Here is a 26,037-nt window from a genome sequence, read left to right as displayed (position 1 = left end):
TTTGATTGGTGTTGTGTTTTTTGACTTTTTGGAGTAGGGGTTGGGGGCTGGCTATGTTGGTGGGGGCCATTTTGAGGCATGGTCCTGGCCATGTGGATGGGGGTCAAGCGGCCATTTTGAAGGCAGGCAGTGAGCTTTGTGCCACAGGCCTGCACCCATTTTGCCTTGCTTTCACCCATTGTGCCCAGGGGGTGTCAGTGGTACATGAAACTATAACCCTCTCTGTGTGTGCTCTCTTGGATCAATGTTAAATTCCTGTTTCCCAAAAATTTAGCAATTCCTAATTTTGAAATTTCCATATTGTGTGGTGTGCACGTGTGTATTCATAAATGCCTACTTGCAAACTATTTATTGAAGCGCTACATATGCAACATATATTTACTGATGTTCCTCTGTCTTTGTTTGCTTTTAGGTGCACAAAGTCAATAACTCCGCATCATCGTTGAGCATCAGTGCCAGGAAGAAGTCCTGCTGCGGCCTGTTGTTCCGACATCTGAAGAAGATGGCTCCAAAAAGAGGTGCCCGTAGCTCCTCTTGCAAGAAAGATGTCTCTACTAAGGAGAAGAAGAAGCAAGTGGCACCACTTACCAAGGAGACTGGTGGCACCACCACTAAATTTTTGTGGAAAAAAGAAAGGCCCACCATGAGTGCTGCACAGGTAGCCTGTTTAGTGGTTCAATCACCAACGACCAGTGATGTTGGCTCATCGCAAGAAAGTAGCAGCACACCATCAACACAGGTTGTAACTCATCTCACAAGTACTATTCAACAACCAAAGCAGCAACAACAACTGCATGGGCTACTAGTACAAGCACAAGTACATGCGCAAGGAGCTGGCCGAGAAGGAGCTGGCCGAGAAGGAGCTGGCCGAGAAGGAGAAGGCCGAGAAGGAGAAGGCCGAGAAGGAGAAGGCCGAGAAGGAGAAGGCCGAGAAGGAGAAGGCCGAGAAAGAGAAGGCCGAGAAGGAGAGGTCCATGGAGAGTTGCAAGTAGAGGTCAGTGAAGAGGCCCATGTAGCGGCGCATGGAGCGGTGCAAGTGCCCACAATGGTTGTTCTTCCAGAAGTAGGGGCACAGGAGGAAATTGACTTTGGAGCCGGGGTATCATGTCAGGAAGACGAAGGCATTCCTCCTGATGATTCATTTTCTCCCAGCTCCCCAGCAAGGAAAAGATCAAGGAGTGTGTGTAGAAGTTCCTCTTCAAGCCCCGCTCCATCAGATGATCTGGATCTAGATTGGCAACCATCTCCGACGTCTGAGAGGGAGGCACACCATTCGCTGCGAAAGGTATCAAATGTTAAAAGGAAGGGCCCCGGAAAGCTCATACTTATGGATCCGAACGCCGGACTTGATGAAGTGGTGCATTCTGATGTTGATGAACAGGATGACAGCAATGACCTAGTCATCACACACGTCATTCCAGCCACACCGGCCATGCAGCAGACAGACATTTATACCCTATCCCGACGTCATGCTGAGCGTGACCCTGGCGACGTGGCACTGGTAGCACCACCAACGCAGTCAAGTAGTACAACAAGTTCAACAAAACCTACAGCTCCCATATTTTCACCCCAGAGGGGGACTCCATCCAGCTCGACTCCCTCAAGTAGGGTTGCTGCAATAATTGCACAACCCAGTAGATGTCTGCAAGGCTCATCCACCACTGCTTCATCTGGCATTGGCAGTATCATCTCGTGCGGCAAAACCAGAAGTTTCCAGTCCCCAGTTTGGAACTTTTTAGTGTCCATGCAAAGTATGATAACATAGCCGTTTGTTGCATTTGTAAGACTAGAGTTAGCCGTGGTAAGACTGGTACCAACTATGGAACCGGAGGCCAGATAGGTCATCTTCAAAGAAGGCACGCTGTCGAATGGTTTGCGCACCTAGCAAACATCAAGGGAAAGCAATCCCAAAGGGGAAGTGGCCAAAATATACCCATACTAGGTGTTTCATCTGAAGATGACGGGGAGGTAGAAGAAGCGTCAGACATTTGTCCGGTTGCACCCAGTACCCCTGGCAGCACCACCCCCTCCGGAACACATAGGAGGCACACTGAGAGTCTGGGAGACACACCAATGCGGAAAATGTCAACACTGAGCAGAAGTGGGTCGAAGAAGGCATCAGCATCATCCAGGAAATTTGTCCAGCGCACCATTTCAGCCATGTTCTCCTCAGATGCGCAATTTCAACGCAACCACCCAACTGTACGCCTGTATAACACTAAGCTGGCTAAAATGCTAGCGGTGGACCTTCTCCCTTTTTCGTTTGTCGAAGGTGTGGGTTTTCTTGAACTCGTGGCAACACTGGCCCCTAAATGGAAGGTTCCTAGCCGGTTCTATTTTGCCAGGGTTGCTGTTCCAGCACTACATAAAGAGGTGCTTGAGTTGGTCGGGGCAGCTTTGCAGAAGAGTGCTGTTCACACTATACACCTGACAACAGACATGTGGACCAGTTGCCAAGCCCTTGATTACATGTGCATCACTGCACACTGGGTCTCTTTTTCAGGGGTTACAAAACAGATAAATGCAGGTGGTGACTTGGTCGAGATTTTTAAGGGTGCTCGTAAACATGCAACGTTAGCCATGTTTGGCATGGAGAAAAGTCATACTGCAGCCAACATTTTGGATGACTTTAACAAAAAGGTCTCGCAATGGCTGCCCCCAAGAAATTGCAAGGTTGGTTATGTTTCTACTGATAATGGCAGCAATGTAGTTAGGGCCATGGAGGACGGTTACTATTTCAGAGTGCCGTGTTTGGCGCACTGTATGAACCTTGTCGTGCAAAAGTTCTTGAAAAAAGAACTTGCAGTCAACAAAATACTGACCATCTGCAGAAGAATATGCACACATTTCAACCATTCTTTTAAGGCCCGGAAGGAGCTGAGGCGCCAGCAAAATGTACGTAGAATGCCAGTGAAAGCACTTATCCAGGAGGTGGCAACACGTTGGAACTCAACCTTCTACATGCTTGAGCGTCTGCATGAGCTGTTTCCAGTAGTCAACGAGTATTTCTACAACCTGGGTGGTGATACGACAGAAATTATGCTAGCGGTGGAGCAATGGCAGCTAGTTAAAAGCCTGACAGACATGCTTCGTCCTTTTGAGGTCTTCACGCGTGACGTCAGCAGGGAGGACTGTTCTTTGAGCAAAGCTATCCCATTGTTGCTGAAGCTCGAGCACCAAGTCAAGGTGGTGTCTTCAAAATTAAAGGATGCTGGAAAGAATGAAGCATATGAGTTGGCGCAGAGATTATTACAACGCCTAGTTAGCAATGAACGGCTTGTAAATATCAAGAAACAACAGCACTACATTTGTGCTACTATTCTGGATCCACGTTACAAAAAGCCATTGTTTGGCAAAGTAATAATTCCTTTTGAAACATCAGATGTTACAGAGTACAAAGGTTGGCTAGCTCAGTCAGCCATTCGTTTTGAAAGAGAGCGGAAGGAAACTGTAGGAGAAGACAGTACTACTAGTGAATCAGCAGGCCATCAGGTGTCCCAAAAAAGCACTTCTGCATCTGTGCCTGTGGCAGAAGTGAGTGTCTTTTCCTCTGAGCCGTTAACCACACCAGCAACCGTATCATCTGCACCAGGCCCAGGCGATATGTCTGAAGCGGATTGGCTAAGTGAGCTAGGGTTTCCTTGTCCCAGAAAGCACACAGAAGTGCAAAGTACAGGAATCCGGGAGGACATTCTTTCAATGGTGCAGGCCTATCTGGATGACTCAACAGCGGTCAATATTACTGAGGACCCATTGGCGTATTGGCATGGGAAAAGAAACATATGGCGAGAGCTCACCAACCTGGCTATCAATTACTTGTCTTGCCCACTCGCAAGCGTGTCTTCAGAACGTGTTTTAGTTCTGCTGGTGGCATTGTGACTTGCAAAAGGTCCCGCCTCTTGCCCGCAAATGTGGAGCGGCTCACCATGATAAAGATGAACCAGCACTTCATACCACCAGATTACAAAGTACGAGAATGCACGCAGGAAGAAGACGAGGACACCGACCTACCTGAGGAAAGTTCTCCTCAGTTACCAGAAGTACTACCGACTCAATTTTCAGAGTTTGAGGACGAGCTCTGCTTCCCTGACAGCGAGTTCTGAAAATGAGTCAATGATTCATTAACCTTAAAATTAGTCCTTATTCACTTTTATTCCTGTGTGTCTGTCTTTCTTTTTTTAGCAAGTGCTTCATCACATTCACAACAAAACTGTAATCACCCCATCAAACAACAAGCCCATCAACAGAACTGTCTTGATTTTGATGCCGCAGCATTCCTCAGGTTCACAACAGTTAGTTGACAAGAACTCAGTCCTGGTCGTCTATCCTCCTCCTCCAGACTCACCCTATCCATTTCCCGTAATGCTGATGCCTGGATTCTGCACAATGAAGAAACTTACGTTGACGAGTCCCCTAAAGAGGGACTGTCTGGAAGTAGTGAGTCCTCATTTAAATACAATTTGCTAAGTGTGACTTTTTTGCGTTTGGGTTTAGGGGTCTTGGCTGGGCCATTGCTGGCAAGGTCTATTAAGGGATGAAATTGGTTAGGCATTTACTTTGGAAAACATTTGGCCTATTACACGTGAACGTTTAGGCGTTATTATTGCTCGCTTGCCTGTCTTAGGGGTGCTGTCTGTGGGGCTTCTAGGATTTTGGGGTCTGTGAGCACCGCTGCCATATTTCTAATGTTGATTGCTTTTGTTTTGCAGAAAATCCACGCCGGGAAACTCCAGTTGGGGCCCTGCTGCAGAACGCCTTAGGACACTGTGAATTCCAGGTGGAGCCAGCCCTCAAACACAAATTACAGGTAAGATAAGCGTTTGGATGGGAGGTAGTATAATGGAGTATTAGGAGAGGCGAGAGGGTGACAGTGGTACTAGTAGTAAAGTCCTAGGGCTCTTGAATTAACAAACTCTGTGACAGGCATTTACTTTGGAAAACATTTGGCCTATTACACGTCAACCAACACGATGACAGTGTTCAGTTAAATGAACTTACTGCAAAACCACCACCCACCAAGCTCAAAAGTAGTAAAAAAACAGGTATGCTCAGATAAAGTTTGAAAAAGTATATTTTTATATCCCTAACAAAATAATCTCCCGCAAGACCCTCCCTAACCCCAACAAATAAATAGTCATTCAAAAGTTCCCAAAAAACCCAACTCCCAATTCCCACCCCCCAAAAGTCTCTAAAAAAGGGGCAAGGGACACTCTAGGGATGCACAGTGTTGAGTTTGGCCTCCAGGGCGTCATGCCTTAGGGCCAGGGCATCGTACTTCTCCTGGAGGGTGGCGTGATCTAAGCGGAGGCCCTCCACCACATTCTGATAGTCTTTCCATTTCTGGACCTCCGCCTCTAGGTCGGACACTCTGCGGAGTGCTCGGCGCAAGCGAGCCTTTACACTGCTGTGAGGTGCAGCCTTTGCTGCTTGGCGGTGGCGTCTGCCAGCACGGCTCCGTTTCGCTGGAGCACTGCGCTTACCGGCAGAACGTGGGGTCACGGAGGAGGATGCAGATGTTACATTTGATGCACTGGACTGCGTGTCGTCCCCCTCCAGTTCCACCAGCCGCCGATATTGGGCAACAGTTGCTTCCAGCCTCCGTTGCCGGGCCAGTACAGCCAGCATACTCCTCGTCGGTTTTGAGGTTTTAGTATTACCAACTATATGAAGAAAGAAAGACATAATATGTAACCAATGCTCTTTAAGAATATGATTAACACAAAATGATTCAGCAGGAAGTTGTGTCACAGTACAACTAGCAACTAGCCAGCGCAGTACAAAACTATTCAGGCCAGTATCATGGGCGTCCGCAGGGAGGGGCAAGGGGGGGCGCTTGAATCACCATTTCCCTTCCCACAACTCACTTGTATCCTTGGTTTGATGCTCTTTCATATGAAAGAGATCTGGCAGAAGTGAGTGACTTTTCCTCTGAGCCGTTAACCACACCAGCAACCGTATCATCTGCACCAGGCCCAGGCGATATGTCTGTTTCCTTCTCTCTCTCTCTCTCTGTCTCCCTCTTTCTGTCTCCCTGTGTCTCCCTCTACCTCGCTGTCTCTCTCTCTCTGTCTCCCTCCCTCACCCTCCCTCTGGCTCCCTCCCTCTCTCTCTCTCCTTCTGTCTTCCTCTCTCTCTGTCTCTGCCTCTATCTGTCTGTCGGTCCCAGCCTGCTGTAATTACCATATTGTAATTTGTCACTGGGCCAGCACTGGATACACATCATATCCTATGTAAGAGTCAGATAGTACCATGATCCAGCTTACCTGTACTCGCCACCGCCACTGTCTGCTTCCTCACAGTCTGTTCATTGGCCACTTGCGCCTCATTCTCCCCAGAGCTGTCCTCGGACTCAGAGTCAATGATCACCACCACATCCGAGCTGGCCCCGCCACCAGATGTTCCACCTACAAAGTAGATTTAAGAATGTTAGATTACACCACTCACTAGTATTTGGTCTATGAATGAAGAAATGTGAAAACAACAGAAAAATTAATTGACTGTCTACTCTAGTCTAAAGTAAAAATGTCCATCCTTCCAGGGAAGGCTGTTGTCTTGCTGCATTTTTTTGTCATAACTGATGAATGCTTAATTAATTTTAACACATATCATTTTTCTCTGAACAGACAGAAACTGGACTTCTAAGGACAAGAGCAACATCAACTTCAAACCAGGTGAAAGCTCGGCTCGACCACAAGAAATGTGTTCCATTACTCATCAACTCAGCACCAAGCACTTTTCCATTTCCAGCTAACTTTATTTTAATATATGTGTTTACTTTAACTTTAAATAAAGCTTTTAAACTTGAATAGACTCTGTGGTTTTTGGTCCTCCAGACTAGAGTGACTGAGCGAAAGGTTTTGTAATTTTTGCAAGGAGGAGTCCGTGCCGCTGACACTACCAGGTTTATACAGTGTGCCAAACACGTCACTATGAAATATTATTACTCTGGTCTTTGGTGTCCATAGTTAGGTTTGTGGAGAATTGTCCCTGCAACAGTAGTATTATGGATTTTGCTCCTATCTAAACACTATTTCAAAAAAATTAAATTAGGAACGCTTGGACAACAATAGGTCCTCTATATTTCAATGAAAACTTACTGGGGCCAGCAAAGGAGCACTCGCCACCCTGGCCTGCATCCTCCTCCTTTGGAGCCACTGCATCCGCTTTTTCTGTCCACTTGCCCCTGGGCGGACCTGATGTACAACATGAAAGAATGAACAGAAAACATTGATGATTGCTGCTTGTCGATGTCCTTGTCAACCAAATCAAACATTTAGAAAGAACAAGAACCAACTATTTCAGCCAAAAAGAGGGCTACAAAGGAAGGACTGCACCTGAGCCTCTACTCTAGGGGCAGATTTACAAGCCCCTTGCAGCTCTTTTGCTCCGTTCTTGCGTCACTTTTGTGACGCAGCGCCACAACAAGAGAGGCGCCATGGTGTGGCATATATTAACAACGTGACGCATATGGGAGATGCATCCCATTCTAAAGCCCTGCGCCATAAGGGAGCGTTCCAGCGCAAGGGAGGGCGTTCCTGCGCAGGAACGCATGCTAAAAGTGGCTATGGGGAATATATAAAATTTCAATCAGTCATTTAGGACAATGATGCGTCACTGAAACCCTGCGCCTGCATGAAGCAGACGTACGGCTTGACGCAGCATTGCTGGAGCTGCGCCATCGTTGCAACGCAACTCCATCAATGAGCCGCCTTTACGGCACCGATGCGTAACGCTTCGGTGACGTTTTGGGACCATGGTGTGCCGCATTGTAAATACGATACAGAAAAGGGGGTGGTGATGAACAGAGTGTCTGAATTAAGCAGACCACTCTTACCCAGTCCAAAGATCAGGGCTTGATCCATCACCGTTATTTATCTCACTGCCCCATCCCAGCTCAGAACCTGGCTATATGCAAATTGGTCTGTCCCTGGCCCAGTGCATCATGGGAACAGGGCAGACCAAACTACCAAGCCAATTCTTCACCAGAAAGGAGACAAGCTACCGGGGACCGGTTTCTGGCATTTCAGCCTCTTCGGCCCGGCTTGCTTGAATCCTGATGGAGCAGTGAGAAAGGGACTCATGTCCGATATAAATACGGGTGGTGCTGGCGTGCCGCACACTTTGCAGGGATGCGCAGGTAATTGCTAATCTGACACTTAGGGGCATACTTACGAGTTCTGAGCTGGACACCTCCAGATGTGCACCAGAACAAATGCGTAACGCAAAACTAACCTTGCGTCACGGCAGATGCGCCGCAATTACAATGCGGCAAACCCTGGCGCAAGGGTAGGCAGATGCGTGACGCATCTCGTGACGAAAGAGGGGCGCATCTCTAGAGTCGCGTCGCAGGCGCCATGCAACTATAGCAATGCTCAGGGCTGCCCAATACTCAACATACCGCATCAGTCCTTACGCCTGCTTCAAGCAAGCAGGCATAAAGAATTGACGTAGCAGCGTCGCGGAAGTGCCTGCGTTAAATCTTGTAGATTTCACGCAGGCACTTTTGCGAGGCGCACAGCTGCCTGACTGCCACCCCCCCCCCCCCCTGCGTGGGAACGCACCCATTGTGGCGCAGGCCCAGGCCTTAACGTGGCGCATCTCCTTAGATGCATCTCGTTGTACATGACTCGCATGGATTCGCCACGTTTACGTCACTGTGCGTCAGGTAAGGCAGCGTAAACGTGGCGCAAGGGGCTTGTAAATCTGCCCCTTTGTGTCTAGCATTACGCAGTTCTGTAAAGTACACTCATACATTACTCAGCCCAATTAAATGAACACAAAATAGAAAACAAATAAGCAGTGGCACCGCCACAGAGAAGGAGAACAGTGCACCTGAAATGCACAGAAGATTTGGAAATATTAATTTACCTCTCCTATCAATGTAATCAGCAGCATTATTGCTCTTTGTAAAAAAGTTAAAGCAAACATTTGCAATATAACACAGTCACACAGAGCAGGAGAAAAAACAGAGTAGTGAGTGATGAAAAAATTGCTACTACTACTCACCAAGCCCGGGGACCTCCACTCCCAGCAGGTCTAGCAGGTCGCGCTCCCGGTCCAGGATATCGGTCCAGCGGTGGGTCACTTGATTGTAGGTGCGCTGGACCCCTGTGATTTCAAAAAGGGCCCGGCACACCTGCCCCCACCGCTTCCGTCGCTCCTGGCTGTTGGTATAACCAGCAGCGATCCTGCCGCCTGCCGCGATGGTCCTGGGGAGACGGCGCTGCACATAAAAAGCGAGTGAGCCCACCTCCTCAGGGCTGAAGATCTCCCTGGGCACCACCATTTCCGCCCTCAAACGGCCACACGGAAGCCGGGCACGGGCTGCGGTGCCCGTCTTGGGCACCTTGACAGCTGTCTTCACCATGTTCTGGGCAGGTGTTAGCAGTAAGGAGGGAAAATGAAAAAGAATAAGAGTAGGGAAGAAGGAAATAAAAGTTTAAAAAAGTAGTTGAAAAGTAAACAAAAGTAGCCTAAAACACAAAAATATAGACCTAGAAAACTAGAGGGATAGAAAAAAAGTTAAATAGATCAAAAAATTATTAAAACAAGCAAAGGATGGCAGAGATATACAGAGGATAGAAACACCATGCCCAGACACATAGGAATGAATGAAAAACAAGATGGCGGCCCGAACACGTGCGTGTAAGTAAGTTCGCACGCGATTTCTCTTGCGAACTCGTGTGAACTTGCATTCGCAAGGCGCTCATTGCGCGAGATTACACATAGCGGGCGGAAACGGAAATACGTCACGCAAACAAAATGGCGGCGCCCATACTCAACCTTGGGGTAACTCGCACGAGTTTGCGGCTTCCACGGTCGATTTCGCACGACGCCGCGCCTCGCGAATAGGGCGAAATTACCGAAAAACGAGTTTTGCAAAAGCAAAACCAACGAGCAGGTGCAAAAGTTCGAGCTCATCATTTGTAACCATTTACCTGTAGTGCTTCCTGAAGGGGCCCTCCAGAATCCGGTTGCCTACTTGCAACTATTGTGTGACCCTGCTCTGACAGTCACAGAATAGTTACAAGTATGCCATTGCATCCTGTTAAAATTTTTTTACATTGCAACAAAAAGGAAAGGGAGCAGATAAGCAGGTGCCAGCCTTCATTAATGTTAGTTGGGGCAGGGCAGGTGTTGTTGTTTGCAAAACTTAAAGCACTTAGCAGGTGTGCTTGGCTTTGCCACAATAATGTACACTCACTGGTCAATCAGAGGGTGCTGTGATGACACCGAGGGTGGCATGGGTGTGCCAACCAGAGGGTGGCATGGGTGAACCAGAGTGCCAGTGTTGACAGAGGATGGCAGTGCTTTGCTTTGCCCCAATAATGTACACTGGTGAACCAGAGGGTGCTGTGATGACACAGAGGGTGACATGGGTGAGCCAGAGGGTGGCATGGGTGACCAAAGAGAGTGCCAGTGGTGACAGAGGGTGGCAGTGATGAAGAAAGCCTTGCAAACAGGCTGGGCACGTAGAAACAACAAGTTCGCAAAACTGGCGACCCGACAAGTAAGTTTGCAATTTGCGAAATTGTCCAAAACCCTCGCGAATTTGCAGAAACCCGTGCGAACACACACACCCCCAAAAAATCCGCAAATCCGCGGATTTTGCGTATTGTCGCAATCCGCAAATCCGCAAATTCGCGGATTGCGAATCCGCAAAATCCGCCCATGCTTAGGGTAGATAAGGACAGGAGGTAGGCATGAAAGTACTACGATAGACTGGAGCTGAAACGTGGGAGACTGCCTGATGTGACAAGGTGCTTGGTGAACTGGGGATCGACTGGCGAGGTGATTGAATGAGAATAACTCCTAGCAATGTGACCACTTATGGACGTATGGATGAGAGGCCAGATGTGGCTTGCCCATTGAGATGGCTCCCCTTCCCCCCCACCACCCCCCCAACCCTTACCTTGCTGCGACCTCCCAGACTCACTCCGGTAAAGGTGACAAGACACTGTAAGTACGAAACAGCCAGACGTATCACAACACAGAACTCTGTTGGTTTAGTTATGAATGTTTGTTTTATAGTTTTTCTTCTCTATTATTATAATACACAAAGCCGTATTGGAAGTTATGTACAAATGTATACGGGACATGACCACATAATGAGGTCGAATTGAAAATACAGATGCTGCCTGCCTCCGGGTTGTTGGCTGAATAGCGGTGTACTGACTTGTAAATCTGAATAAAAGTCTTTAATCCCAAAAAAAATAAAAAAAAATAAAAACTCCAAACTCGAGCGGCACTGGCCCACAAGGTTTAGTGTACAGTGTAGTTACCCAAAAAAGTGTTGCCTCACTTTTCCTCGTGGACTAGCGCTGGACACCCCTGCATCTTAAATAAGTTAAATGTTATTCTCAGAGATGCGACTCTGGTGCAAGCTTTTTTCGGTTGTGACCTAGCTGGGACTTTGTGGGTATCTGAGGGAGCCATCTCAATGTGACAAAACACATGTTGAAAGAGCCCAGCCTCCATTGTCACATCTGTTTCAGTGCTGAAACAAATGTGACAATGGAGGCAGGGAGGCCTGGCATGAGCTGTCCTGCGGGCTATAAAGCCAAGATTTGATAAAGGGGCCCTTTGACAAATTGGAGTTGACCGAGAAGCAGCTAGGATGAGGACGAGATAAAAGAAGTGGGCTGAGAGATGAAAAGCAAGAAGGAGATGTAGGAAAGGAATAGGGCAGCAGAGGCACAGAAGAAAAAATGTCAGTGAAAAAGTTGGCGACTGAGAAAAGTAGATGAAGAAACAAAATGGAAACATGATAGGGAGTGAGATGGTATAGGCAGAGTGGGGCAAGGAGGAACCACTGTTGGTGTAATATGGAGAGAGAGTTAAAATAAAAGCGTAAGAGGAGAGAGAGAGGGAAAGGAAGAGTGGGAAGAAGTAGCCACGGATCATGACATGGAAAGGGCAGGAGCAAAGGGGAGTGCAAAGAGAGACAATGAAAGGAGGGGACAGGGAGTGCAGATGAGAGAGAGGTTCACAGAGAGGATGGATGGACAGAGGGAAGTGCAAAGAGTGAAAATTAGAGGAGAGTGACAGGGATGGAGATGAGAGAGAAGTTCACAGAGAGGAGAAAGGGACGGAGGGTAACGAGTGTCAAAGAGAGGGGGTAACAGAGATGCAGATGAGAGAGATTTGCATGGAGGGACAAAGGGAAGTGGAAAGAGGTACAGCAAGGAGAGTCACACGGATGGAGATAAAAGAGCGTGTGATGAGGTTCATAAGGGCCAAATGAGAGTGTAAACAATGGCAGTGAGAGGAGAGTGACAGAGATGGAGGTCAGAGAGAGAGGTTCACAGAGAGGAGGGAAGGGCAAAAGGGAGTGGCAGCAAGGAGAGACTGACACGGATGGAGATGAAGACCGTGAGATGAGATTCATAAGGGTCAAATGAGAGTGGAAAGAGTGGCAATGAGAGGAGAGTGACAGAGAGAGAGGTTCACAGAGAGGAGGGGAGGGCAAAGGGGAGTGGAAAGAGTGACACAAAGGAGAGAGTGAAAGGATGAACATGAAAGAGGGTGCAATTCAGGCAGATCTGTATGGGGGAAAACAGGAGGTAGAAAGCGTGATGGGGAGACCTAAAGGTGAGTTGGAAATGCACAGGGCAGCTGAGGAGAGGGTGGCAGAGATGGTGAAGGGTGTGAGACACAAAGACACCAAAACACAGAAATGAGTGGGAGGCAGAAAAAGGAAGCTGGTAATTTTTGAACACAGAATGAAACTCGACTTGCTGGGACAAGCACTCAGTATTTCCTCATCCAGCCCAGCGTGTCTCCTGGAAGCTCCCAGAAAGGGGAAGGTGTGACCAGGGGTGCTTGTGAGGTCGCACCGGGCCCAGTATGTCTGGCTGCGGGTTTTGTGTTTGTCACTTTGTGAGTAAATTGAGTATTTCAACGTCTGCTTGCAGCTGCAGAGGTCTCTGTGTACTTTTTTGTGTACAGGTCTTTAAGCCTAAACAAATGTTTGTGACTCGTGCTTTATGTGTGTACTTGATTGTGTTTGAGTGTATGTTTGTACTTGTGTTGGGGTGAAGTTGATTGATATAAGGCTGTTGTTACAGATCCTGTCATAACACTTTCGCAAGTGCTTTATCAACCTTCCTGCTTCCTCAAATTTGCTTGAAAATGCTTCATTTAGCCACTCTTTTTTCAAAATATTCTCAGGGGAGAACCCTGCGAACCCCCCCTTAGGTGTTAGGTGCTACGCTCGCTCGCCTCAGTGCAGTACCACGATAACTTTACGCTTCACCACTTTCAAATCTCACCAGCCGCCACTGCTAAGAGGGGTCACTACAGAAGAAGCCAGAAGGGGGATAACTGGTTACTGACGGGACAGGAGGGAGTGCAGTTGGGTGACACAAAGCAGGACAAGAAGGAGATTAAGGAAGTGAAATTCAAAAAGCTAGAGTGCACGGGGACATCCAAACCGTTGGGGCCCATCTTATGGAGTCAACTAAAGAGAAGGTATGGAAAGGAGAGTATGTCAAGATTTTGAAACTCTTACATGGGTAATTTAGATCCAAAGAGGGCTCTCATTTTGGCTTTTTCTGTATGACAAGACTGAGAATGCTCGGGAGCTGATAGGAGGCTCCACGGATGGGTTAAGGCTCGAATACGAAGGCCAGAGAGGAGGCTGTTGGGCTTCCAATCTGAAATCTGCAACTGAGAATGCACCAGTGGTCAGGGAGAAATTGCACAATTGCACAGGAGTGGAGAGTGGCGGGTCCTTTTAATGACTGGCCAATGAAGCTACTCATTGTGTGTCCTATTGGGGTGGTACCTAAGAAGGAACGAGGGCAGTATCAGCTGGTACAGCACCTCTCTTGGCCGGAAGGTCAGTCTGTGAACGATTTCATTTCGACTGAACAGATAACAGTGACATACTACTCAGTGGACGTGGCCTTGGCTTTAGTGGAGAAAGTCGGACCGGGGGTGCTAAGGGCTAAGAGCGACAGCAAATCTGCCTTCCGTTTGTTGATGGTACACCCTGCCAATTTTCAGTTGCACTGCATCCAGTTTGTGGACAAAGCACTCCCGATGGGTTGTTCTATTTCGTGTGCACCATTTTAGTGTTTTAGCACAATTCTTCAGTGGCTATTCATCTGGCACACAGGACAAGACCTGATGATGCATTATTTGGATGATTTTTTCTTTGTGGTGACTGCCGGTTCTGGAGACTACCAGCAATCGCTGGTTAACCTTCAGATACTGATGACCGAATTAAGGGTTCCTTTCCCCCCAGAGGAGACAGTGGGCCTTCTGGAGGTGTTGTCCTTTTTAGGTATTTAGATCAATTCCATCCCAAAGGAGGCCCAGTTTCCTGAGGACAAAAAGAGTAACTTGCTGACTCTGCTGAATGAGCAAACACAAGGTGACGGTTAAAGAAGTACAGATATTTCTGGGCCATTTAAACTTTTTTGCAGACGATTAGGTTTGTCCCTTTCAGGGTTGCCCTAATCCTCAAAATAATAGTAGCCTGTTGGTGGGAGTAAAAGAGGATTTGAGGATGGGGAGGGCTTTCTTGCAGTCTTTTAACGAGATTCCATTGACTTTATTTGCAGATATTGATTGGGATGCACAAATATTTTCTGATGCAGCGTGAGGTTAAGGCTTTGGCCTGTATTGGCAAGGACAGTGGTGTGCAGAGGAATGGCTGAAAGCATGGAAAGAGGGAAAGTACAGCATTGCTATTTGGGAATTTATTTCCTTGGTGATAGCAGTCATACTCTGGGGGACACAGCTAGCTCACAAGAGAGTTATTTTCCACCTGGACAACATGTCAGTAGTACAGATGGTCAATGGGCAGTCGGCCAGGGAGCCACAGTTTTGGCAGCTGCTGCAGGTGTTTGTATTGCATTGTTTGAGATTTGCTATAAAGTTCAGAGCCCGACACATTCCCAGCGACAGTGACATTGCCGATGTTTTGTCTCGTTTGCAGTGGGAGAGGTTCCATGGGCTGGCCACGGAGGCGGATTGGCAGAAGATACACAGGAACGGTGGTCCGTAGGAGAGAAAGGATGCTAAAATTAGTAGTGGAATCTTTAGTCCTTTCTACGAGTAGGCCATACCTCCAGGCATCGGCAGAATTCCTGGTGGGGGGACCCATGAAGAGATGTCGGGAGTGTGGGTGGGGAACGTAGTTCATTTCATCCTCTGTCTTATAGAGAAGGGGCAGTCAAGTGTGACCACTGCAGGAAAATTGGCGGGCATTGCTTTTATGGGTAATGTGCTATGGAGTTTTGCCACTTCAGCTGGGGAACTGGGGAAATGAGTATTGGAGGGCAGGGCGAGAGAAGTGGGGCCTGGAGGGTGTACCCATCGGCCTCTGACATTGAACATTCCGGTAAAATTAATTCCATCTCTTCAGGCGGTATGCTCGGGTAATAAGGAAATAGTATTTTTTTCGGCCATTATGACCTGGATGATTTTTGGGGCTTTTTGGATTTTGGAACTGTTGGGGGGCTTTTTGAATTTTGGAACTGTTGGGGGGCAAGAGCAGTAGGGGTTTATTCTGGTTGAATGTACCTTTCAAGGACGATGGGATACAGGTCTGGCTATATAAGTCCAAGAGTGACCAAAGGAGAGTAGGAGATGATGCTATTGAAATATTATCCATCGGCGGACATTTACCCGGCACATTTGGTGGAGGCTTTGCGAGATGGGGTGGTTGTTGGGGGGGGAGAGTTTTTCAGCATGACGATGGCAAGCCGGTTATGGCTTTCCAGTTACTGGAGGTTGCGCGCACAGCTTTTAGTACGGTGGGCCGGGACCCAATTACGTTTGGGACTCATTCATTTAGGATTGGGGCAGCGACGGAAGAAAGTGGACGGGTATGGGGCCCTAGGCGGTAGGTAGATGGGGAGAGTAACATACAGGTTGTCAACTTTGTTTCTTTTTCAGGTTCTGTTGCCAGGCCACAGGTGGCGGGGAAGGAAATATTGATTGTGGGCCACTCTTTCATTAAGTGGGCTGAGCGGCAAGCTAGGTCAAGCTGTAATGGACTCAATATAAGATTCAACAATATTGTTTACTCTATCTCCTGGGTAGGGAGAGGGGGTATGTGGTGGAGAGAGCTCATACCATGTTTGAACAAGCTTTTAGTGGTCAGGAAATGGTCAGATGTGCTCATCATTCACTTAGGGGAGAATGATATGGTTGTGCAAAAGGGACTAGCACTTATTAAGGCGATGAGAGATGATTTACGGTAGATTCACAAGCTTTGGGCAGGCTGTCACGTCATGTGGACCAAATTTTTCCCAAGGAGAGTATGGCCTACAGTGGTGAAACCATCTGTCATAGACAAGGCTAGAAAGAAATTTAACAAAGAGATGCAAGTTTTCTGCAGGGGCAGTTGGATTGGCAAGATAGTGCATTTGGATCTCAGGTACGAGGAGATTGAATTTCTCAAGGCGCAGGGTGTGCATTTGTCATTCATGGGGATGGAGCTTTACTTGCTCCAGATAAAGTTGGCTTTGGCCAAATCTTTAGGGGGATGAGTGACAGGGGACATTTTCCTTCCAGTATAGTGAAGGCTAGGGCTGGGGGCGCAGAGTAAGGAGGGAGGTGGGGGCAAGGGGGTGCTCCCCTTCCCTCCTTCCTCTGAGTAGCGATGGGCTGAGATGTTGTCATGATTTACAGAGGTTTATTGTTTGTCAGCTGTAGTTCAGGCTGAAGGGGAGCCCGCTCGGTAGGAAGTTCACCCTGGATGACATAGGAACTTCAAGGCTAGGTAGGAAGTTCAAAGGGTATTTGAGGTAGGAAAAGGGAAAGGATTTTAGAAGTCCCTGTGAGAAGTTGGCCTGGTATATGATGTTCACTATTCTTGTGAGCACCTTGCACCAGTCCAAACAACCCTTATGGTGATGGTTGTAAAGTCAACCTTATAGACCAGCTATCCTAGAGGTAGCATGGACAAAGCAGACTTAGGCTAAAACTTCAGAAAGCATGTGAAGCAAGCTGTTTTACCATATGTAACCCCTTGAATACCAAATGAAAGGACACCACACAGGTTATATATAAAATATATATGTATTTATTACTAACACAACCCCTCTGAACTCTTTATGAGGTCAGAGGACAAAGCACATAACAAGTTACTTAATTATCATACAATAAGTTGCACAATATACAGTAGAGCCCTAGGGCACGTAGAACCATATACTAAAATAGTTGTATAAGAACCACGTCACGAACACAGGATAGGCCTAGGGCCTAGGGAATCGCTGGGGCTTTGCTGAGCTAACAAGAGTTAGGGAGCAGGAGGCCCACGGGTTGCGTGTGCAGTGTCTATTCACACACGCGAGTTACCATAGGGAAACAATGGGAACGTAAGAGTTAGAAACTAGTTCTTTTAGGACACTTCTGGATGTACTAGGAGAAAGCCACTGAAAACTAATACACTAGGATAGTCAATACCTACAGGAGCACCGGAGTGCCTGCGTTACCTCACCCACAGGAGCCGGGTGAATAGGTGTCAAGTTGTGTCGGGTTTCATCGCTGATTCCTATGGAGACCTGTAAAAAGATGCTGCAGGCGACCAGGAGAGAAGTGTCCGGTTGGATCCAAGGGCGGATCGAGGATGAAGAGTACCTGAAAGCAGAGGGGACAGAGTCTGGGTCACTAGCCAGTGACCAGGAAGGAACCAGGCGATGTCGTGAAGCAATCAGGTGATGTCGTGAAGCTTGACTCTGCAGCCACGTGGACCAGGAGGCGTCGACGATGACCAGGAGCTGGATACTGACTGTCCCACAAAGGATCTCGCTGTTGGCGGTGTTGGCTTCCGGATTGGAGTCAACAGGCCTTGGCAAAAGTAACCCACGCAGGAATCGAATATTCGCTTAGGATTATACCAGCAAGGTCTATGGGGCTTCTCCTTTGCAGGGAAGCAGGGGTCCACCTGGAGCAACCAGGCAGGTGGTTCAGGTTCAAAGGTTCATCGTCACAGAGGCCACTAGCCAACGGGCAAGTAACCAGACAGATGCGTCAAGCAAAAAAACACTAGCAGGCCCCACGCAGCACTCGTGGAGTGTGGAGGGCTGTGCGTCGGTGCAGAAGGTGCTCGGGGCTAGGGCTTCTCAATCCTCAATGCACAACTTCGAGGGTGCCTCAGAAGCTGCACAAGTAGCAAAGAGCAGGTTATTCAAGATGGCTGGTCCCACGTCTCTCGTCGCCTCCACGGGTCTCAGCTTTGCTGTGGTTGTGGATCGGGGTCAAAGAAGTCTGGAAGTATGGCTCTTGTCAGACTCTGTGCTCGCGCTCCGGCGGGAGCGTCGACAAAGTAAACTGCAGATCGCTGGATGGTGCCTGTTTGCACAGGGTGGTCACTCCTTGACCATAAGGGAGATTTTACAGTCTTCTAGTTGCAGTAGAATGTCGAAGGTCCAGAGTTTCGTTACAAGTTTCAGTTCAGGATAAATCTAAAGTCTCTTGACTCAGCTCCTACCTTTATACCAATCAAAGGGGCTGGATTACCTGCTAGGTACCTCCTATGGGTGGGACCAGGGAAGGGGGTCAAGTTTCGCGCCAGAGCTGGGGTCGGAGTGCCCCAGCAACTGGTTTCAACCGGACTATGCATGGAGCACCTTGTGTGCCCCGGGCAGTGTCTCATTTCATTCAGCCCTCCCTGCCCCAATACACTAAGGCCTGTCTGGGGTGGTGCTAGCACCTCCCAAGGCAGGAAATCTATTGTCCAAGCCTCCCTCGCTTGAAGGACTCCCAGCAGCAGGAGGTCAGACTCGTGTCTGTGGCAGCAGCATCCATTTTGTGATGTTGAGGCTCTGGTTAACTTTAACCGGGATTAACAGGAACAACATGTCTTCTCCCTCTAGAAGGGTGGAATGCTACCCCCGTCTCCAGAACTGGCAAGGAGGTAGTATTCCAAAGGGTAGGACAACTTACACGACATGTTTTGATAAAGCCAAACCAAAGTTAGCAATAACCGCGAGGATTATAATGCACTTAAGAGTATATGGTATGGCTATATCATAGAACAGCTATAAGGACATGGTTCCGAAAGCTGCAGACAGGCTCAGCTCATGCTAGAGCCTCATCTCACATAAAACCAAGCACTCTGCCTTCAGGATTGTTAAGGCCTGCCATAGGAGTGACTTATAGGTATATATGTGTCTATATATAATGGTAGGTATAGGAATACTATACCTAAGCAAGGGGTGATTACACGACCTTGCCCCAGCTGAGTGATCAGCCAGTTGTGTCAATTTGGATGGCCAGCCAGGGGTGGCATAATACATGCTGCAGCCCCTGGTAGGCCTTGGATGCTCCTATGCCCTGGGTACCTATGGTACACTATACAGGGGCTCACAAGGTGACCCAATATCCAATTGGAGATGTACCTAAAGTACATGGAGTCCTTTGTACAGTGAGAGCAGATAGCCTGGGGTCCTGATTAGCAGGATCCCAGGTCAACTAAGTCGAAAACCAGCTAAACACTAGGCAAAAAGTTGGAGGTAACCATAGTCACATATCCATCCTCCTACAGTCCCACTTGCAGTTGAGCAGCTCTAATGCAAGTATGTTATTCAGGTTTGAAGTTGTTATGGGGAGAGTTAATTTAGGGGTGTGGTAGTTTATCGTAGGTGATTAAAGATGTATAGTGAGGTTATAGTTTTGTAAGGCAAAGGCCCAGGCTATGTTGTAATGTGCACCTGTTTCAATAAAGCGGCCTTTTTCACACAATCCTGGTGTCAGTGGTCTGTGCTGCCCCCTCTTCCCCAATGGGAACACCTTTGTCTCTCAGGGCAGTGACAGTGTGTGCTACTCACAGGAATTAGGTATTAAATATTATCCACATCTAATGATAATATAATCTATCAGATTCCCAAAATAATTTGTTTGCTTGGCTCATCATTGTCGCACAGCCCAGTTTTCCTTGGCTGCTGGCCTGGCTGTATTTCTGCATGGGGAGAGGCCATGTGATATCGTGTGGTGACAAGGGAGGGCCTTTAACCACTTGGATGCTAAGGGTGGTACCTGCAAATCAATGTAATTTCCATTGAAGTCAATGGAAACTCCATGACGAGCTCAGCTCGTCATGAGCGCCGAAGGGGTTAAAGATGAGAGGGCTGGGAGCGTTGTGCAGGCCCTTATAATTGTACCAGGGGGTGTCATTGTTGGCACTTACATGTGCTACCACAGATGGACGGTCCTGTGAGCGAAACAAACCACATCGGTGGAGTTAACTTTTATATGTCATGTGCGGTTTTATAAAGCAGTGCACACACACACACACCTGACGTGAAGCACTGGCGGTAGACTGGCCCTGGGAGGCTGGAAACTTTAAGTAAGTGGGCTGGCCTGCTGATATATTACTAAAAGTCTATATTGAAGCACTGCTGCAAAATCGCCCCCCGTAGCACAATCAACTCCAGGTGCAAAAATGGACTCCCACCCTTCCAGCCTCCTGGGGATATGCCCGGTACTGCCAATCAGGGCCTGCTGGGCCTTTAAAGAATCTTAAAACATTAACAAATGGTCAGGATTTTGTTCTGGGAAAAGTGGCAACCCTAGAGCCTTTTGCAACCACACAGCTGTTCTGTCTGGTAAGCTCGACCTAAAAATGCACAAGCATCCATGTGCTGTTAACCTTTTGTAGATAAACCAGCAGCCCGTCCCGACGTTGTCCGGGAGCAATCAGGCTTCTGGGCCCCCGCCCGCCCCGACGTTGTCTCAGGCTTCAGGGCCCCCGCCCGCCCCGACGTTGTCCGTGGGTCCCCCGGAGCGCACCCGCCACTTTCAAGGCCCCCAATGAGCCGCACACGGGCCGCTTCACCTACCTCAGCAGCCGCTCCTCCCCGCCTGTCCGCCGCTCCTCACCGCCTGTCCGCCGCTCCTCACCGCTCCTCCCCGCCTGTCTGCCGCTCCTCCCCACTCTCATGTCCGCCGCTCCTCCCCGCGCTCCTGATGTCAGCACGCACGTCGCGGCCGGCGCTAATTCCAAAGGACTACTTTTTTTTTAATCGTAAATATTTTAAAGAACGTATATTTTATTTTTTTATATAGCCTATGTCCATCTGCAGACCCTGACAATTACAACGATGTATTGGGTGTTTGGAGTGGTGCCGTGGTTCCTGAGTTTACCCGCCTCAAAGGTTCAAAGTTCTCTCTTTATAATAGTAGTATAGATATAACAGCACATACATGAGCTAAGTGACAATGTGTCCAGATTCAAGATAGAACAACATTTCATGTATTAAACAGCAGTAATCATAACACCAGAAATAAAAGTCTGTGGTGAAATAGCACGTATGAACTTAAGAATGTATTTCATATTTCCAAAATATACAGTTCACAGACTAATGAAAAGATTACGTAAGAATACAAACCTTCTCTTATTATCGCACTAAATATCGCTAGCAAATAAAATGTCCTTTAAAAGCCAATACATGAATGTATTTAACGCCTCTATCAGCCGGCTATTTTCTATACACATGTGTACCTACCAATGCATATAGTCCTGCCATACATCCTCCCCCACTGCATCCACTGTTGTAAGATCTTTGATAATATCGCAGCAAAAGAGTACAACAAATATCAATAACTTGTGATACGTGCTACCACCGTTTGGTAACACTGTACATCATTTTAATTTTACATACTTTTAAAACAAATTGAATACACTAATAATTATTACAGCCATAAGAGTGCTCACAATGAAGAAAGCTCCTGCAGCGGTTTGTACCCATGACAGCTTCACAAATGCACACATGCATGCACTCAGAACTCCACTGGCATCAGCAATGCAAGCCACGGCTACACACAGAAAACTGGTACTGTCCAGGCAAAGTGCAAACTTACCTCACACTGACAGAATAGGCGGAACCTTGACAACGGCGATGCATGCCTCCCTTATAGAAAGAGCAGGAGCAGCAGAGGTGACAGAAGTGAAAGGTTTTTTGTACACACCAAACAGGCACATTATAGTAAACAAACGCAGAAGCTCACATCAAAGGCAGAGCAACGGCTGCATGCTTTCTTCCAACAAGCGCAATGCAAGCAGCAGCTGTACAACTGTAAATAACACCATGGAAAGGTGCAGCACTAGAAGACGCTGTGCATGTTTACCTAATTTACAACACAAAGAGGACACACAGGAACAGTATAACATCATATCAGTCAGAGAAAAGGCAAAGTCCATGTAACAATGATACATGATCCTCTCACACAACCGATTTAAAAAAGGGCAGTGCACTGCAGTCTTCCTTCACATATAGACAAGTATAGTATAGAGATTTACAGAGCAGACATCCCTTACACAGTCAGGAACGTAACCTCAAACATATCCAATACAATACAGCAGCTTTAACTGGTTGCCCATAAAAAAGTGACCACGGTTTCAACTTCTTTGGTCCACAAATCCCTTTATGGGGGTGGACCTCAGTATTTACAGGAAAAAAAACTCAAATGGTATGCACCCACCCCTGAGGGAAATATCTGTTAAATCCTTGCTGCATCCGTACTGCCTGAAATGGGGGCAGATCACCCAGGTACCTAGCCCCTCAATACTGGATTCAGCTCCCAATACAGCTTTGTGTTAATATCGATCATAGACAGTTTAAAAAAGCTATTAAAACATGGATGTTTTAGCCACGCTATTAGTCCACTACTCAGAATATTTTAATATGTAGCCCACACCTGAAGATATGTAGCAGCTCCTACAGACCGTTTCAGGGCAATTTGTCGTGCTTAACAAGCAACACTAATCATAATAATAATATCCCTGCACCTTACCTTTTCAATTTCTGTGATGTAACAGTCTATGAAGTCTCTGGGTTCAGACGGATTCCAGTCCTCTCTGTGCTTCTGAATAATCTTTTTAACAAACATTTTAATGATGTTCCAGTGTTCAAAAACTTTGTGATGAGATCCAGGAAGGAACTTCATTATTTGTGGGAAACAATTGTAGAGCTGTACAAGAATACACACAATAAAAGTGAAACATTTGTATTCAGATGTATGAAATGTATGCAAAATATATTGATACATTATATGTATAACTTCTTCAGTTGTTCTAGCTATTATCTGTATCTATTAATAGTCATGCACACACTAGTCACGATAGTAATAAGCAAAGGTGCTCATCTAAATATAGTACTCATCATTACTCTAAGTCCACCTCTACATCTCAAACAACACTACTTTGTAAGGAAGTTAGGATCTCTCAGCAAAGTTAACACTGCATTAAGGCATTCAGCCCTGTATCTGAAGGACAAATTGAAGAAGTATTAAACATACCCACCAGACCAGGAGGTGGTGCTTCCAGCTGATTAAATAAAAGATTGACCAGGCCAGCAGAGAAGCAGGGACCTGACTGATGGAAGTCCTTCTGGCAGGAAGGACCATATGTAACACTAGATGGACCTAATAACTCAAGAGGAGCAAGAGGAATGGTTCGGCCTAAAAGGAGCCAGGGTGGTAAATTTCCTCCAAGACCCGCCCCCCCTACTTCAGGCAATGAGGTCCGCTACATGGTAGGTAGCAGAAAGGGTCAGGGAGGGGGTGAAAACAGAGATCACTTCAGTTTGAGTAGTAGTAGTTTCATTTTTTTATTTTTTTTATTTTTAGTAGTTTCATCCTTATACCACCTCTAAACAGGCATTGCATGGGCATTTTCAATTATCAGATGACAGTTTTCAGTTTATAAGACTGATCAATGATTTGCCAATGTTTTTCTATTAACTCCTTCCCCTTGTTCAGAGGTAGGCGTTAATTGGTCATTCTCCCTCCATTGCTGAACCCAAGTGCCTACGAAGATAGTCTATGCGCCCCTACAGATCCGTGTCATCCTGAATGCTGATTGAAAGGAATATTTGCTAATTTATTTTATGTTGTGCATGAAGCAAAATACATTGTCTCTTAGCTGGAAAGAACATACACATAATTTACTGCAGAACAGGCAGAATACATTGACCAATCAAGCTCTCTATACTGGATAAGTGAATAAAGGGCACATTTCTAGATGGACCTTGTTCCACAGCGGAAGATCTAAGTCAGAACATCTACAGTCAGTGCTTAATTTGTAAAGAATAAGTTCCGGGCCAAATTTTTTCTAAGAAGTCCATTGGTGCTGCTGTTGAATGTCAAGGTTGCTGACACCAAGGCTGCTGAATCTTTGTTTCACCTCATGCCCGTTCATCCATCTAAATACTCTCCCACCCCTAAATCGTGCTCTTGCATGTTCCCTGTCACAGCAGCTTTCTCCCCTTGCCAGTTTCTCATCTTTCTTTCCCTTTACCTCCCTCTTTGCTGGTTTTCTCCTTTTCCTTGTACATCAAAGTTTAAAAATAGCTTGCAGTCCTTAAAAAAAGGGCGTTGGTGGGCCCCACTTTCAACCACCCACTCATATTAAGGACTGCTTATAGTCCTCAAGACTCTTAAACCACTCAGAGTCCCAAGCCTGCAGACTTAAGTCCGTGCATAATCTTTTCAGATAAACAGGAAGGAGTCAGGTTGTGCAGACACTGCAATGTGAGAGAAAGCAGAATTTAAGTAGCTTCCATGATGGAGTCTAACGCAGTACCGTCTGTGGGGTAGAAGCAGACTCCCTTCCTCTTGCCCAAAATCAAACCTATGATTCCCTGATCTCCCTGCATGGAGCTGATAGGAGGCTGTTCTGCTCGATTTTCCCGGCCTTTTTTGGAGGAAAGGTGATTGATGGTGACTTCAGTCTCTTATCATTCTGGTACATGGGTTAGAATAGTGGATAGAGCCTATTTACAAGGCATTTCGACAGGATTCTGTATCCTATTCTCTAGATTAGGGCTTATATATATAGACTAGGGGATAGATTCGTTAGTATTAGGGATAATTCGCCCCTTAGTTAAGGTATTAGTATACTTTCCATGGAGTTATGCTGAATTCGGGCCTGGTAGGCCTCAAACGGGAGAGACTCCATCTTTCTTTCTGCCCCGGCAGCCTGGGATGCTTCTAGGTCAAGTGTAATGTTTTAGTTACGAGGTGTTGTTCGCTTGGAGAGAACCGGTTCAGGCCGGCCCTTGTCGAAGAATTGTATTTTTCTTCATACCGAAGACACAACATCAGGCCGGCCGGCTGGGAACGTGTCCTTGGTACGGGGAGGTACAAGAATTTGGTGGGCGGCAGGTTACTGGCTGGAATTTTCCATGAAGAAACACGCTTCTATATTAGTGGGAGCCCGAGGTAGTTGTGGAGTTAGTCTTGCAGGCGATATCTGGCCGTCAGTAGAAAACCTATCACTTATTCCTGGGAAGACAGATACCAGTCCAAAGGCGGAGAAGAATCGAGAGACATGCACTCTCCTAGCAGACCAGCCAGGAAAGGAGAGTAGCTGATGAGAGAAAGGTCCCAGGGGCTTAGAGAGGAGTGAAGGGAACAGTGCATAGCGGTGCCGCCGTGTACCCGTGATTGCAGAGGTGTGACTTCAAGATGAACTAAAAGCCCAGACGAGAAGGGAACCTAGATGACTGCTGACTGTGGACTCCATATTAATAAGGTGATGTCGACCCTTTCTTATTAGAGTGTACAGCCTAATCTTTTACTTTCCTTTGCAGGCTATGTGTTGTAATGTGGTATTATGTGTTTATGTGTAACGATGAGAAATAAAGTACTTAGTGAACCAGTGTGTAGCTGTTGTTGTCCCTAGTGGGGCTAATCTTTCTTCCAGTCAGGTGCAGGTGAACGGATGCATCTCCCGTCCATGTGGGTCTGAACAAGGGGGAGAGGGTGGCTTCTATGAGATAATAACCTTTACATAGTGTGCTCTTTATCCTTTCATGAAAAGATAACCTATTCTCCTAGTCAGATGCTACTATGTGAACAGATGCTAATCCTGGTCAGGTAAGTGGTAACTGAATAAGGGAGAGAGGGGCTCTTAGATCGAGGGATAGGCGGTACATCACCTAATTTGGCAACCATTGTGTAATCCCGAAATAACGTAGTACTATACCCCTGATGAATAGTGAGATCGATCCCTTTATGTAATGGTAATCATAGGATAAGCTGCCGGTTGGGTAGGTGACTGGGTTCGACTGGAGCCGC

The 26,037-nt window shown here is 47.1% G+C and overlaps 1 protein-coding gene across 1 annotated transcript in view; it reads right to left on the bottom strand.

The window, feature by feature from the left end:
- The window catches only part of LOC144798746 (cytochrome P450 2J2-like), a 380,876-nt gene that overhangs the window by 141,038 nt on the left and 213,801 nt on the right, over window positions 1-26,037 (bottom strand). The window contains exon 5 of the mRNA XM_078669768.1: window positions 22,753-22,929. Coding sequence (XP_078525894.1) covers window positions 22,753-22,929 — 177 coding nt within the window. The remainder of the gene's footprint in view (window positions 1-22,752; window positions 22,930-26,037) is intronic.

The sequence above is a fragment of the Lissotriton helveticus genome, chromosome 1_2 (assembly GCF_964261635.1).
Source record: "Lissotriton helveticus chromosome 1_2, aLisHel1.1, whole genome shotgun sequence".
Lineage (NCBI taxonomy): Eukaryota > Metazoa > Chordata > Amphibia > Caudata > Salamandridae > Lissotriton > Lissotriton helveticus.
The sequence above is the reverse complement of the archived record's forward strand: the minus strand, read 5'-3'. Positions and strand labels throughout refer to the sequence as shown.